Consider the following 18,003-nt stretch of genomic DNA (forward strand, 5'->3'; position numbering starts at 1 on the left):
GACCTGCAATAAGCATTAACTCACATGAACCTGTATTTACCAGGTAAATTAGTATTTCTAGACTATTTAAGAGTTCCTGAAACACAGTAAGCATTATTTCACTATACAAGCAGTTATTTTAAATAAAAAGTACAGTAAAACTACGAGAAAATGACTTGTAAAATAACAGCTTTTCAAAATAAATTGGTCATTTTCTCCTGAGAATATCTTCAGCATTAAAGGGAGATACGGAGGGGAAGAAGGGGAGGAAAGAGAGGGAGAGAAAAAGAGAGACAGAGAGAAAAGAAAGTAAAGGCAGGGTTTAAGAGGAAGAAAAACAGACCAAGGCTTTGCCCAACACCAACACTTTACCTGAAGATCAACAGCGCACTCTGCTGGACCCACCTCTTTTCTACACACTAGGCAAAAATAGACACTACTTTTTCTAGAAGTATATACACAATGTTAGCACTTGTTTAATAAACAGCAGGTATAAGCATAAGAATGTATCTGTGAGAATACCTCACTCATTGTGAGGATTTGCTAAAAGAATTAAGAGAATACATATAAATAAATTCTAGAGAAAATGGTTATGAGCGGTAGAACAAGGTAATATCAGAATTTTAACATTCTATTCTAAAATATGTTTTTTCTTAACTAGATTTTGACCACACGGAGACTGATGCCTCACTAGATCCTTGACAATATGAATTATCCTTGATCCTTGATAATATGAATTATCTGTATAAAAACATGAATCTAAAATGTAAAGAGGGACTTCTCTGGCGGTCCAGTGGTTAACTCTCTGTGCTTCCACTGCAGGGGGCATGGGTTCAATCCCTGGTAGGGGGAACTAAGATCCCACATGCCGCATGGTGAGACCAAAAAGAAATACATACATAAATACATAAATAAAATGTAGGCAGGCAAGAATATACAATGGAGAAAAGGCAGCCTCTTCAATAAGTGGTGCTCGGAAAACTGGACAGCTACATGTAAAAGAATGAAATTAGAACACTTCCTAACACCATACACAAAAATAAACTCAAGATGGATTAAAGACCTAAATATAAGGCCAGATGCTATAAAACTCTTAGAGGAAAACATAGGCAGAACACTCTATGACATAAATCACAGGAACATCCTTTTCGACCCACCTCATAGAGTAATGGAAATAAAAACAAAAATAAACAAATGGGACGTAATGAAACTTCAAAGCTTTTGCACAACAAAGGAAACCATAAGCAAGATGAAAAGACAACCCTCAGAATGGGAGAAAATATTTGCAAATGAAGCAACTGACAAAGGATTAATCTCCAAAATATACAAGCAGCTCATGCAGCTCAATCTCAAAAAAACAAACAACCCAGTGCAAAAATGGGCGGAAGACCTACAGACATTTCTCCAAAGAAGATATACAGATGGCCAACAAACACATGAAAAGATGCTCAATATCACTAATCATTAGAGAAATGCAAATCAAAACTACAATGAGGTATTACCTCACACTGGTCAGAATGGCCATCATCAAAATGTCTACAAACAATAAATGCTGGAGAGGGTGTGGAGAAAAGGGAACCCTCCTGCACTGTTGGTGGAAATGTAAATTGGTGCAGCCATTATGGAGAAGAGTATGGAGATTCCTTAAAAAAACTAAAAATAGAACTACCATGTGACCCAGCAATCCCACTACTGGGCATATACCCTGAGAGAACCATAATTCGAAAAGAGTCATGTACCCCAATGTTCATTTTCAGCACTATTTACGATAGCCAGGACATGGAAACAACCTAAATGTCCACTGACAGACGACTGGATAAAGAAGTTGTGGCATATATATACAATGGAATATTACTCAGCCATAAAAAGAAACAAAATTGAGTTATTTGTAGTGAGGTGGATGGACCTAGAGTCTGTCATACAGAGTGAAGTCAAAAAGAGAAAAACAAATACTGTATGCTAACGCATATATATATGGAATCTAGAAAAATGGTACTGACGAACCTAGTGGTAGGGCAGGAATAAAGATGCAGACATTGAGAACGGACTTGAGGACATGGGGGTGGGGGGATGGGGAGGCTGGGACGTAGTGAGAGAGTAGCACTGACATATATACAAGTACCAAATGTGAAATAGATAGCTAGTGGGAAGCTGCTGCATACCACAGTGAGATCAGCTCAGTGCTTTGTGACAACCTACAGGGGTAGGATAGGGAGGGTGGGAGGGAGGCTCAAGAGGGAAGGAATATGGGGATATATGTATGCATATACTTGATTCACTGTGTTGTACAGCAGAAGCTAACACAACATCATAAAGCAATTATACTCCAATAAAGATGTATTAAAAAAATAATAAAACTAAGTAAAATGCAAGGAAAGGGAAAAAGCAGGGGACATTGGAAGGTAATTCATTTAAGAGAGGAGGTACTGACACCATTTTCTGACTTGAAGAGAGTGAGGAAACTGGAGATGATAGGAAGGTAAAAGACAACTACCCAATTCAATTCACAGGTTGGAAGCTAAATTATTTTCATAAAAACTAAGACTTAAAAGAAAAACATAAAAAAGTTTAATGTCAAATTTAGAGGAAAACAGAAATCATTAAACTAATTTATCATTTAATTTATGGAGGAGAGTTTTCCAGAAAATAATACAACTGCAGTTTTTAAATGTATGAAAACTGTAACATTTATATCTTTGTAGGGATAAGAGAACTAAACAATTAATATACCAATCCAAATAACTATTCTTCTAAAAAATAAATGCTCCCTAATATAATCTTATAAGGATCAAAATAGGAAAAGCATCATTAGAATTTAGAGGTATCACAGTTAAATGGGATATAAGGTATATTAAATCTAGTCCCACCCTCTTTTTCCTCCCATTTGAAGGAACAGGTCCTAAAAAGAAATGTTTCTTTCCCATGTTCTTCAATTTACTTTATTCAAATCTGTAGATAATCTAGATTAAAATATGATACCTAAATATGAGGCATATGATCTTTCAACATAAGAAAAGTTCTAAAATATGGACTGCATTTCTAAAATTACTTTATCTAAAAGTTTTGGTGATAAACTCACTTCAGAAACTGATATAAAATAAATATTAAACATTATGAAACTACATTTTTCTTCTACTTTTTATGAAATCACCTATCCCAGAATTTACAGAAAATATTTTTTGTGATTTATAGCAAGCCACTTTGCAATGATTTTAAAATGTTATACAATGGGGAAAGGACAGTCTCTTTAATAAATGGTGCTCGGAAAACTGGACAGCCACATGCAAAAGAATGAAACTGGACAACTATCTTACATTACCTACAAAAATTAACGCAAAATGGATTAAACACTTGGACCTCAGGCCTGAAATCATAAAACTCCTGGAAGAAAACATAGGTGGGTAAACTCCTTAACAGAGGTCTTGGCAATAGTTTTTTTAATCTGACTCTAAAAGCAAAAGCAACAAAAGCAAAAATAAACAAGGGGGACTACATCAAACTAAAAAGCTTCGGCACAGCAAAGGAAACCATCAACAAAGTGAAAAGGCAACCTACTGAAAAGGAGAAAATATTTGCAAATCATGTATCTGATAAGGGACGAATATCTAATATACAAAGAATTCATACAACTCAATAGCAATCCGAACAAAAAATGGCAGAAGATATGAAGAGACATTTTTCCAAAGAAGACATACAGATGGCCAACAAGTATATGAAAAGATGCTCAACATCACTAATCATCAGGGAAATGCAAATCGAAATCACAATGAAACATCACCTCACACCTGTTAAAATGACTATTATCAAAAAGACAAAAAACAGCAAGTATTGGCAAGGATGTGGAGAAAAGGGAATCCTTGTGAACTGTTGGCAGAATGTAAACTGATGCAGTCACTATGGAAACAGTATGAAAGTTACTCAGAAAAATTAAAAATAGAATAACCATATGATACAGGAATTCCACATCTGAGAATTTACCTGAAGAAAATGAAAACAGTAACTCAAAAAGATATATGCACTCCCATGTTCACTGCAGCATTACTTATAATGGCCAAGATATGGAAACAATATGTGTCCATAGATGGATGAATGCATAAAGAAAATGTGGTGTGTGTGTGTGTGTGTGTGTGTGTATACACACACACATATATATGTATATGTATATATACACAATGGAATATTATTCAGCCATAAAAAAGAATAAAATCTTGGCATTTGGGACAACGTGGATGAACATGGAGGATATTACATGTAGTGGAATAAGTCAGACTGAGAAAGGCAAATTTGTATGTAAAATCTAAAAACAAAAACAATGCAAAAACAAAAAAAACAAGCTCACAGATGCAGAGAACAGATTGGTGGCTGCTAGAGATGGCGGTGAAGAGCAGAAGAAATGGGTGAAGGAGGTCAAAAGGTACAAACTTCCAGTTATAAAATAAATAAGTCATGTGGATGTCATGTACAGGATGGTGACTACAGTTAATAATACTGTGTTAAATATTTGACAGCAGCTAAGAGAGTAAATCTTAAAAGCTCTCATCATAAGAAAAAAAAATCTTGTAACTATGTAAGGTGACAGATATTAACTAGACTTACGGTGATCATTTCGCAATGTATACAAATATTGAACCATTATGTTGTACACCTGAAACTAACATATTAAATGTTAATTATACCTTCATTAAAAAAGAGAAAGAGAAAAAAAGTTGTACCAGAAACCAAAGTAAATTTCTAGCAGGGAAAAACATATTACTATACTCAAAGACTCGTTTCTTTAAATAAATTACCCCTACGCGTATCCCCATTATTCTTTATTATATTATATCCATGAAAATGTTTAGCCCTGGTTCTCTGAAAAACGAGAAGTATTATTTACTGCTAAATATCCATGTAAGATTTATTAAAAATATTACCATAAGCTTTTAAAATTAAGATGATAGCCAAAATACAAAAAACTACAGGTTTTCTTAACAATTTACTAAAATTCACTAACAATTTACTAAAGTACAAAAGGAAGAAACATTCACATTAGCTAAAACTTTACATTTTGTACTAATTATGTTTCTATTGTAACTGCTTACTCTATTTTTGTTAGAAACAAAAAAAATTACATTGAGAATACAGATCATTTTACCTAAGTATTTGTGGGGGTTTTCATAAAGTTACTTTATATATTCATGCTTTTCACTATAGACTACCAAAAAAAGAACAAATATTAGAGCTCGGCCATATGGTCTTTTCTGTCATTGCAAAAGTACTCTGGTGTCTGACAAATTTACTTTATGCATGCTTAATTAGTATGGCATATATCACTTATGTCTTCTTACAAACCAAAGTTCTGTTGACTAGTGAAATGTTACCATTTGAGTTACTAGAGTTAGTTGAGATTTAGCTTCTTCAATAAATCTTCAAACTTATAAGAAACTGTCAGAAACCCATACCTTTAACATTATGAGTAATAAATCACCCATCTATGAAAAATTATTGCATTTCTAAAGCAATGTAGACCTATACCAGCTAAAGCCAAGGAAGAAAACTTGTAACTTCTGGTTTAAAAATAAAACTGATATAAAGATACAGATACACATGTATAGATACAATTATACTTTGCCAATAAGAAGATCATAATAAATGATCAACATAGTACATAACCAAATCAAGAAATCAATCAAAGAACTTAGTTTAAAATTAAGATACTCAGCCAGGAGCACAATAGCTCTGCTTATGGTCAAGTGGTCTAGATCCTAAACACGCTGAGCTATAAACATCTTTAACACATATTAAAAGAATTTGCTAATTATAAACCTAACTTCTGAAAATTAATATTATTAACCAGTATTATATAATACCTTTTATCAGCAGCATACAAATATGTAAGTATTTGCTGCTACTACTACAACTGCTGCTGATGATACTTTTACTACCACTTACCACTTAATAAGCTCCAAGATATGCCAAGTATAATCTAAGCACTTTATAAGTATTAACTTGTTTAATCCTCTAGCTGCCCTGTAAGATAGATACTATTACCATCCCCATTTAACAAATGGGAAAATGAAGTAGCAATAGTTTAAAACCTTAATCAAGGTTACAAAGGTTGTAAAGAGCAGAACTGTGATTAAAACCCAGGCACTCTGATTTGAGCTCATTCTCTTAACCAGTAAAAACAAAACGAAACAAAAAAAATCCTTAAAAAACAAAAAACTTTATCTTATTTTAGCTATTATCAATCATATTATTCTATACTTGATTTCTTTAGCCTTGAGGCTTCTACATATTTTTTCCCTTATCTTGGTGCTAGAATACTGTTTACACGGCTCCAGAATTTCTGAGGCATTTTAGAGAATGTATAATAAAGTAATTAGAGCATTTGCCAGAGCATCAGACTCCTTAGGTAGGATCTAACTCCACTATTTGCCAGCTTTGTGACCTTAGGCAAATTACTTACTTCTCAGAGTTTCCTTATCTGTAAGATGAGAATAACAATAGTACCTGCCTCAAAGTCATTATAAGAATTCAAGGGGCTTCCCTGGTGGCGCAGTGGTTGAGAGTCCGCCTGCCGATGCAGGGGACACGGGTTCGTGCCCCGGTCTGGGAAGATCCCACATGCCGCGGAGCGGCTGGGCTCCTGAGCCATGGCCGCTGAGCCTGCGCGTCCGGAGCCTGTGCTCCACAGCGGGAGACCCCACAGCAGTGAGAGGCCCGTGTACCATTAAAAAAAAAAAAAAAAAAAGAATTCAATAAGATTCTACCAACAAATATTTATTAGGCAACTAATATATGCCATACACTGTTCTAGGTAGCCGAGATACCCGTGAAAAAGATTGACATTACATTCTAACAGGGCAAATAGATAATAAACAAGTAGACTAATAAATTCAAATAGTAAGGGCTATGAAGACAATAAGGTACAGTTAAAGAAAATGAGCAAGAAAACACTGGCAAACATAAAGCATATATTTTTACTGACATTAAAATCTCCTGAGATGACTTCTCCAAACATAAGGCTTCTCTGAAGATAACTGACTATTCTTTTCCCCCACTCAGTATTTTCAAGAATTTAAAAGAAGGCTCTTTGAGGGCAGGGATTATGGTATTCATTTACTCAGTCTACAACTAGGTTCCTGGCACTACGTTAGGTGCTTGAAACAAAAAGATGAATAAAACAGTCACAGTCTTCAAGGAGGTCTCAGAGAAACTGGTGTTGTCCATAATGGAACTAAGAGCCTGTGGAGAGGATATTAAGAGTAAGGTAAGTGTTAAAAACTGGGAAGTAGGGACTTCCCTCGTGGTCCAGTGGTTAAGAATCCGCCTTCCAATGCAGGGGATGTGGGTTCGATCCCTAGTCAGGGAACTAGGATCCTACATGCCGCAGGGCAACTAAGCCCACGCACCACAACTACTGAGCCTGCGTGTCACAACTGGTGACCCCACGTGCCACAACTATAGAGCCCACGCACTCTGGACCCCACATGACACAACTAGAGAGCCTGCACACCACAACTACTGAGCCCTGTGCACTCTGGAGCCCGCACACAACTAGAGAGAAGCCTGTACACTGAAACGAAGAGCCTGTGCGCCACAACGAAAGATGCCGTGTGCCACAGCTAAGACCTGAAAAAGAATTCAGAGTAATGATAGTAAAGATGATCCAAAATCTTGGAAATAAAATGGAGAAAATACAAGAAACGTTTAACAAGAACCTAGAAGAACTAAAGAGCAAACAAACAATGATGAAAAACACAATAAATGAAATTAAAAATTCTCCAGAAGGGATCAATAGCAGAATAAATGAGGCAGAAAAACATATAAGTGACCTGGAAGATAAAATAGTGGAAATAACTACTGCAGAGCAGAATTAAGAAAAAAGAATGAAAAGAATTGAGGACAGTCTCAGAGACCTCTAGGACAACATTAAACGCACCAACATTCGAATTATAGGAGTCCCAGAAGAAGAGAAAAAGAAAGGGACTGAGAAAACATTTGAAGAGATTATAGTTGAAAACTTCCCTAATACGGGAAAGGAAATAGTCAATGAAGTCCAAAAAGCACAGAGAAGTCCCATACAGGATAAATCCAAAGAGAAACATGCCAAAACACATATTAATCAGACTACCAAAAATTAACTACAAAGAAAATATATTAAAAGCAGCAAGGGAAAAACAACATACAAGGGAATCCCCATAAGGTTAACAGCTGATCTTTCAGCAAAAAACTCTGCAAGACAGAAGGGAGTGGCAGGACATATTTAAAGTGATGAAAGGGAAAAACCTACAACCAAGATTACTCTACCCAGCAAGGATCTCATTTCACATTTGACAGAGAAATTAAAACCTTTACAGACAAGCAAAAGCTAAGAGAATTCAGCACGCCCAAACCAGCTTTACAACAAATCCTAAAGGAACTTCTCTTGGCAGGAAACACAAGAGAAGGAAAAGATCTACAATAACAAACCCAAAACAATTAAGAAAATGGTAATAGGAACATACATATCCATACAATTATACTCCAATAAAGATGATAAAAAAAGAAACACCTGATGCAGCCAAAAATAATAAAATAATAAATTAATTAATTTAATTACATAAAATAAAAATAAAATGTTAATTAAAAAAAGAAAATGTTCTTGAGAAATACAAGGAACATTCCAGATGAGAATCTAACTCAAAATTGGGGACACCAAGGAAGGCTTCCTGAAGGATTATCAGAAGTCAGACAAAAAAAGTGGGAAAGAGGAGAAGGGGCAAAAGAATGCAAAAAGTTTATAATGGCCTAAAGACTGTACCGGTAAACAGGAGCTTTATAAGCCACCTAAAGACTTCTGGAATTTGTCAGTGAGTTGTTTCATCCCCTACCTGAAAACCTAAAAATACAGACAGACTATATGAAACAATAGTTTTTAAGATACAGGACATCAGGTAAGGAAGAGTGATCCCTGAGAGATGGGAAACAAATGAGATTAAGCCTTATGATTCTTTCAGCTTGTTGTCCTGAGAGTTTGCATGCTGTGGCATGGGGAAGGGGAACCCAGATATAGTCCAGCAAACCCAAGTTGAAGAGACACTGCTGAGAGTCCAGGGAGACCAAGACTAAAGTTCACAGAGAAGAAAGCAGAATGGAGAGTGCTGCACAAAGAATGCACTCCAGAGATCTGCAGAAGGACCTCTCAAGTATCTACTAGAGTACTGATCAGCACATGCCAATGAGGAAACAATCCAAGATAGTGGCAAGAACCACCTGAAATGATGAGACACTCACAGACAGCATGGAACAGTGCCTGTTCCCACCAGCCAGGCTGGAAAACTTCACAATTCATGGAGCATTAGGTAGAGGACTCAAAAGGAGGTAGCCTCTACTGAGGTAGCCCAAAACTAAACCCGGCTCAGGTCCTAAACAAATCCTAAAAGCAAGAACCAAAAGGATCAAGCTGATTCCAAGTAACTTAACTGCATCCCAGAGCAAAACTCAAGAGTACTTATAGAAATACAATAATATCCAGTACCCAACAAGGTAAACTTCACAATATTTGGAATTCAATAAAAAATTCCAGGCATGATTCCATTTATATAAAACTATATAAATGAAACATATTTCATTATACAATATCAAAAAGTCACATATACAATATCACCACCAATAAATATCATCAGTCTTTAAGTATCAGAAAACTGCTAAGCTCATAGTATACACAATTTTTCAAAATTCTGATTTTTCACTGAAAACTCAAATTTTATCAGGCTCACTTTGTTTATTTTCGAGAATTACCGAAGTTAGTCTCAGTTATTCTTTCAAGTAAAAACAATGTTCTGTGAAAAAAGTGGCTAGTTCAGCTCACAATCCAAACAATCCTATAAGTGCTTTCCCTCAAGAAAACCATCCTACTCCTGAATGCAAAAGTGATTTATGAAAACTACTCTATTCTTCACACAGAATGTTAAAAATCTCAAGGGTGAAGATTTAATAAAATTAGTAATTTTTACTGCTTCATCAAGGACTTAAATGAAACTGGCTTTTCTTAACTGTGCATTAATGACAGTGAAGAAAATAACTATTAATACAGGTTGATGCCACTACCCTTATTGTGCTAAAGCACCAACAGTTTTACCAACCTATGCTTTTGTACCATCAGTGCAAATGTCAAAGACGGTAAAAAAAAAAAAAAAAAAAAGGTAAATAACATCTTAACATCACTATGAAAATACGTTTGACCTCACAGACTATCTGGAAAAAGATCTCAGGAATCTCCAGAGCTCCCTGGACTACTCCTTTGAGAACTAATGCCCTAAGGACACTGAAAGAACTCTAGGAAGTAGAGTTCACAAACATTAGAATGTAAAAGAGGAAAAAAACTTTCAGATCTCGTTCTAGTCCAATTCTCTTATTTTATAAATGAGGAAACTGGGGCACAAAGAGCATAGGTTTACCATCTCACACAGCAGAAGACATGTGACAGCACTTAGCACCTCTGAGTTGTTTTCTACTCTTCTTTGATTACACTATTCTTCATCTTTTTCAAAAATGGATTTAGCAAATTCCACATTTTCCTTCTTTAAACTGAACAATGGCATAAATACATACATTTTGTGGAGAAAAGGAGTTTATCTTTCCTAATGGGGAGTTGAGTTTTGTGGTCTTTCCTGAAGCAACTTCTGCATCCAAATGGTGCACCTCCTTTTCAAAACAATGACGTTTTCTAATCTGTAAATACAGAACCAAAATAAAATTTATTGTAACTAGGAAGTTTGATGAGGCTAGTTGCTCTCAAAGATCAGAATAGCTATAATGTGTTTTCAGCATTAAAAAAAATGACTATTTCTCACTGGCAACAATCAAAAAGTTTCTAAAAACAAATAGTCACCTTATTATAAGACTTAAATAAAACAGAATACAGTAATACCTCTCAAATTCCGACCAAAATAGCTTTAATTAATGATGTGGCAAAACTATAGCATTGTAAAATGATCTTCCCATAAAACAGTCCCACCATATGGATACCAAGAATAGTATTATGGCAAAGTCCGATTACATATCTAATTGGAAAATAAAAGTAAATAAAAATGGAAACCTTATTCTAAATTGAAAAAAAAAACACAGAATAAAAACTTTAAATGTAGGGCTTCCCTGGTGGTGCAGTGGTTGAGAGTCCGCCTGCCGATGCAGGGGACGCGGGTTCGTGCCCCGGTCCGGGAAGATCCCACATGCCGCGGAGCGGCTGGGCCCATGAGCCATGGCCGCTGAGCCTGTGTGTCCGGAGCCTGTGCTCCGCAGTGGGAGGGGCCGCAGCGGTGAGAGACCCGCGTACAGCAAAAAAAAAAAAAAAAAAAAAAAAAAAAACTTTAAATGTAAATATTCATTATTTCCTACCTGATGAAATAAATTACTTGATTACTATTATTATATTACTTACTAGATATTTGATAATCCAAATTGTATTTGACTAAATTTCTTTTATAAACACCACTGTTTTCTTTCCAAACTATCTATGCTTTTTCTTACTTGCCAAAACCTATTTACTTAAATTATAAAGAGGAAAAGAAGGATTTCTGTCGATAATTCCATTCCTACAAAAAAGAAACGAGAGCCAATGAAGTCAGGGAATAAATGCTATATGTTGAGCTCTACCTCACAACATCCAACTCTAAGTACACATTTTGTGGGAAAGAAATCTCTAGAGATACTTCATTTGTAATTGGTGATTTTCCAAATATAAAACTAGAAAACGATTTCATTCTATTTCTAAAAACAAGGTTTAATCATGGAAGTTAATAAAGATTGTAAATGGAACAGATAAACTACATAAAAATGCAAATACCTTTTGAGTATATTCAATTAAAAATATACAATTATCTACAAAGGACATGTTAATTTAATAATCTTTTTTATTTGTAACTAAGTCTATTAAAGTCCATCCTCCTTACCTCAATGCCATGAACTCTATGAGAAAACACTGTTTTCACCTATGAAAACATTTCATTTAAAATTTCTAGTAATTTCGGTTCTTCAATAATTTTTAGAAATAAACATTTTATAATGTATTGATATTAAAAACTCAATAAATAACAGTAAACCTTGTCATTACATTAAAACTATCAATACCAAAAGTATCTATGACCTAAATATTCATATCAGAGGTATATTAGCCAAAAGAAAATGCCATTATTAGATAAAAACAACAGAGGAGTTAAAAAGTACCAAGTAGCTCTGTTACTGATACACGCCTTAAGTAAATATTTTATTGTCAAATTCCTTATATATAAGAAAGCACCATTCAGTTTCACTTTAATGACATGCTACTATGAATAATTTACTATAATAAACTCCTTTGTAATGAGTAACTCTATACAATGAAATTATAATAATTTACCATTTAATTCACATCTGACACTACCCAAAATAATCTCTACAGGTGCCACTGAAAAATGATTGATACTTGACTACCTTGTTCAGCTATAACTAATGGGATTATTCCACTGCCAATAAACTGTTTACCTGCTGTGTAGTTTCTAAGGGTCGAATTCTTTTCTTCTCTACTTGAAAATCATCATTTTCATCTCTGTACATGGATGCCTGTTTCTTAGCAGATAGCTTTGCAGCCAGTGTAGTTTTTTCAGGAGAGTCTTATATAAGAAGTCATAAAAAATCAGTATAAATAACTTACATTTAGGTAATATTTTTAGAAAAAAATTGAAATCAAGATGTAAGACTTTAATCTGTAAAAATATTGAATCACTATGCTGTACACCCAAAACTAAGATAATACTGTAAATAAACTATGCTTCAACTTTAAAAAAGATGTTAAGACTTATTTCTAAAAACTTCATAACATAGTTTAAAATAGGAAATGCTAAACATCTTTAAAAGCACTTATTTACCGCTCAGTATACTTTAACAAAGACACAGCAAACATTTTTAGAAATATGCTTTCAAGAGGGACGTCTATAAATGGTGCTGGGAAAACTGGACAGCTACATGTAAAAAAATGAAATTAGAACATTCTTTAACACCATACACAAAAATAAACTCAAAATGGATTAAAGACCTAAATGTAAGATGGGATACTATAAAAAAACTCTTAGAGGAAAACACAGGCAGAACACTCTTTGACATAAATCGCAGAAATATCTTTTTCAATCCATCTCCCTGAGTAATGGAAATAAAAACAAAAATAAACAAATGGATGTACACTACCAAATGTAAAATAGATAGCTAGCGGGAAGCAGACTCATAGATCAGCTCAGTGCTTTGTGACCACCTAGAGGGGTGGGACAGGGAGGGTGGGAGGGAAATGCAAGAGGGAGGGGATATGGGGATATATGCATACATATAGCTGATTCACTTTGCTATACAGCAGAAACTAACACAACAATGTAAAGCAAGTATACCCCAATAAAGATGTTAAAAAAAAATAAAAGGGACCTAATTAAACTCAAAAGCTTTTGCACAGCAAAGGAGATGATAAACAAAACAAAAAGACAACCTGCAGAATGGGAGAAAATATTTGCAAATGATGCAACCAAAAAGGGATTAATCTCCAAAATGTACGAACAGCTCATATGGCTCAATATCAAAAAAACAAACAACCCAATCAAAAAATGGGCTGAAGACCTAAACAGACATTTCTCCAAAGAAGACATACAGATGGCCAAGAGGCACATGAAAAGATGTTCAACATCACTAATTATTAGAGAAATGCAAATCAAAACTACAATGACGGTCCAGTGGTTAGGACTCTGCGCTCTCACTGCGCAGAGGGCCCGGGTTCAATCCCGGGTCGGGGGATTAAAATCCCAAAGCCATGCAGGGTGGCCAAAAAAAAAAAATGAAAAACTACAATGAGATATCACCTCACACCAGTCAAAATGGCCATCATCAAAAAGTCTACACAAAAAGAAAGTTATAGACCAATATCACTGATGAACATAGATGCAAAAATCCTAAACAAAATACTAGCAAACAGAATCCAACAGCACACTGAAAGTATCATACACCAGGATCAAGTGGAATTTATCCCAGGGATGCAAGGATTCTTCAGTATATGCAAATCAATCAATGTGATACACCACATTAACAAATTAAAAACCATATGATCATCTCAACAGATGCAGAAAAAGCTTTTTACAAAATTCAACATCCATTTATGATAAAAACTCTCCACAAAATGGGCACAGAGGAAACCTACCTCAACATAATAAAGACAAAATATGACAAACACACAGGAAGCATCACACTCAATGGTGAAAAACTGAAAGCATTTCCACTAGGATCAGGAAGAAGACAAGGATGTCACTCTCGTCACTCTTATTCAACATAGTTTGAAAGTCCTAGCTACAGCAATCAGGGAAGAAAAAGAAATAGAAGGAATACAAATTGCAAAAGAAGCAGCAAAACTGTCACTATTTGCCGATGACATGATACTGCACATAGAAAATCCTAAAGATGGCACCAGAAAACTACTAGAACTAATCAGCAATTTGGTAAGGTTGCAGGATACAAGATTAATGCACAGGAATCTCTGGCATTCCTATACACCAATGACGAAAAATCAGAAAGAGAAATTAAGGAAACACTCCCATTTACCATTGCAACAAAAAGAAAAATACCTAGGAATAAACCTGCCTAAGGAGGCGAAAGACTTGAACTCACAAAACTATGAAACACAGATGAAAGAAATCAAAGATGACATAAACAGATGGAGAAATATACCATGTTCTTGGGTTGAAAGAATCAACATTGTGAAAGTGACTATACTACCCAAATCAATCTACAGATTCAATGCAATCCCTATCAAACTACCAATGGCATTCTTCACAGAATTAGAACAAAAAATCTCACAATTCGTATGGAAACACAAAAGACCCCCAATAGCCAAAGCAATCTTGAGAAAGAAAATAGTTTGAGGAATCAGCCTCCCCGACTTCAAACTATACCACAAAGCTACAGTAATCAAGACAGTATGGTACTGGCACAAAAACAGAAATATAGATCAATGGTACAGGATAGAATACCCAAAGATAAACCCATGCACATATGGGCACCTAACTTACGACAAAGGAGGCAAGAACATACAACAGTGAAAAGACAGCCTCTTCAATAAGTGGTGCTGGGAAAACTGGACAGCTACATGTCAAAGAATGAAATTAGAACACTTCCTAACACCATACACAAAACTAAACTCCAAATGAATTAAAGACTTAAATGTAAGACCAGACACTATAAAACTTTTAAAGGAAAACATAGGAAAAACACTCTTTAACATAAACCACAGCGAGATCTTTTTTGACCCACCTCCTAGAGTAACAGAAATAAAAACAAAAATAAACAAATGGGACTTAATTAAACTTAAAAGCTTTTGCACAGCAAAGGAAACCATAAACAAGACAAAAAGACAACCCTCAGAATGGGAGAAAACATTTGCAAATGAAACAACAGACAAAGGATTAATCTTGAAAATATACAAGCAGCTCTTGGAGCTCAATATCAAAAATCAAACAATCCAGTTAAAAAATGGGCAGAAGACCTAAATAGACATTTCACTAAGGAAGACATACAGATGGCCAAGAGGCACATGAAAAGATGCTCAACATCACTAATTATTAGAGAAATGCAAATCAAAACTACAGTGAGGTATCACCTCACACTGGTCAGAATAGCCATTATCAAAAAACCTAGAAACAGTAAATGCTGGAAAGGGTGTGGTGAAAAGGGAACCCTCCTACACTGTTGGTGGGAATGTAAATTGATAAAACTACTATAGAAAACAGCATGAAGGTTCCTTAAAAAACTAAAAGTAGAACTACCATATGACCCAGCAATTCCACTACTTACAATAGCCAGGACATGGAACCAACCTAAATGTCCATCGACAGATGAATGGATAAAGAAGATGTGGCACATATATACAATGGAATATTACTCAGCCATAAAAAGAAACGAAATGGAGTTATTTGTAGTGAGGTAGATGGACGTAGAGTCTGTCATACAGAGTGAAGTAAGTCAGAAAGAGAAAAACAAATACTGTATGCTAACACATGTATATGGAATCTAAAAAAAAAAAAAAAATGGTACTGATGAACCTAGTTGCAGGCAGGAATAAAGAAGTAGACATACAGAATGGACATGATGACACGGGGCGGGAGGGCAAAGCTGGGGCAAAGTGATAGTAGCATTGACATACATACACTACCGAATGTAAAATAGTTGGCTGGTGGGAAGCAGCAGCATAGCACAGAGACTGGCTTGGTGCTTTGCAATGACCTAGAGGGGTGGGATAGGAAGGATGGGAGAGAGGCTCAAGAGGGAGGGGATATGGGGACATGTGTATGCATATGGCTGATTCGCTTTGTTGTGCAACAGAAACTAACAATTATACTCCAATAAAGATTAAAAAAAAAAGATTATCAACCTCATTAGTTACCACAGAGATAACAATTAAAATTCACGAGAACAACACACAGGCACCATAACGACTAAAACTTAAAAAGACTTGAATATCAAGTGATAACAAGAATGCTGGGGGCTTCCTTGGTGGTGCAGTGGTTAAGAATCTGCCTGCCAATGCAGGGGACACGGGTTCGAGCCCTGGTCCGGGAAGATCCCACATGCCGCGGAGCAACTAAGCCCGTGTGCCACAACTACTGAGCCTGCGCTCTAGAGCCCACGTGCCACAACTACTGAAGCCTGCGCACCTACAGCCTGTGCTCCACAACAAGAGAAGCCACCACAATGAGAAGCCCGCACACTGCAACAAAGAGTAGTCCCCACTCGCCACAACTAGAGAAAGCCCGCGAGCAGCAACAAAGACCCAACGCAGGCAAAAATAAAATATAAATTAAATTAATAAATTTAAAAAAAAGAATGTTGAACAATGTAACTTCCATATACTACTAGATGTAGAGTCGGGGCAGGGGGGATGAATAAATTGGTTCAACCATTTTGGAAAACGTTGGCAGTATCCACTATAGTTCAACATATGCATACACTATGACCAGCAATTCCATTCCTAGATCTATATCTAATAGAAAGTGTTTACCTATCTGTACCAGAATGAACAAGAATGTTCATAATAGCTTTAATAACCAAAATTAGAAACCACCCAAATGTCTAACAATTGTAGAATGAAATAATAAATTATGGTATATAATTTATTATATACCACAAAATACAGCAATAAGAACTACTGCTATATACAACACAAATGAATCTGAGAAATATGTTAAGTAAAAGCTGACAGACACAAGAGTACAGATATAATTCCATTTCTATAAAGAAGCAAAACTCATCAATGGTGACAGAGGGAGGATAGCTACTACCTGTGGAGAGAGAGAATAGTGACAGGAAAAGAACATGAGAAGTGCCACTGGGGTGTTGGCTATGTCCTATTTTTCATCTAGTGGTAGTTACACGAGTGTGTTTACTTTGTGAAAATTCATCAAGCTATACACATAGAATTTGTGCATTTTTCTGTATTTAGGTTATATTTTTAAAGAATTTACTTAAAAATGTAAAGAGAGCATCAGAATACAACCCAGATTTACCCCATCTGATCCTTGAAGAGACTACTCTAAACAACTCTAACTCACAATTATATTAAAATTCAAGTGTATTGAAAACTGATTTTTACAAAGGCACAAAGGCAATGCAGCAGACAAAGGGTAGCCTTTTCAATAAATGTTGATGAAAAATTAGATATTCATAGGCAAAATAAACGAACTTGGATCCACATCTCACACCGTATATAAAAATTACTCTTTAGACTTAAAAGTAAAACCTAAAACTATACTTGATTAAAAAAAGAAGCTTGTACTCGAGTATATAAAGAAATCCCAAACTTAACAATAAGAAAAAAACAATAAACAGGCAAAAGATTTCAACAGACATTTCATCAAAGAAGATATACAAATGGCTAATAAGCACATGAAAATATGCTCAACATCACAAGTCATCAGGGAAAAGCAAAATAAAACCACAATAAGATACCACTATAAGCTTATTAGAATGGCTAAAAAGATTTACCATACCAAGTGC

General features: G+C 35.3%; 1 protein-coding gene across 1 annotated transcript in view; it reads right to left on the minus strand.

The window, feature by feature from the left end:
- BRIP1 (BRCA1 interacting helicase 1) overlaps positions 1–18,003 on the minus strand; it is a 196,288-nt gene that overhangs the window by 170,768 nt on the left and 7,517 nt on the right. Inside the window, 2 exon segments of the mRNA XM_033431634.2 lie at positions 10,558–10,677; positions 12,469–12,596. Coding sequence (XP_033287525.1) covers positions 10,558–10,677; positions 12,469–12,596 — 248 coding nt within the window.

This window comes from Orcinus orca, chromosome 19, assembly GCF_937001465.1.
Source record: "Orcinus orca chromosome 19, mOrcOrc1.1, whole genome shotgun sequence".
NCBI classification, from domain to species: Eukaryota; Metazoa; Chordata; class Mammalia; order Artiodactyla; family Delphinidae; genus Orcinus; species Orcinus orca.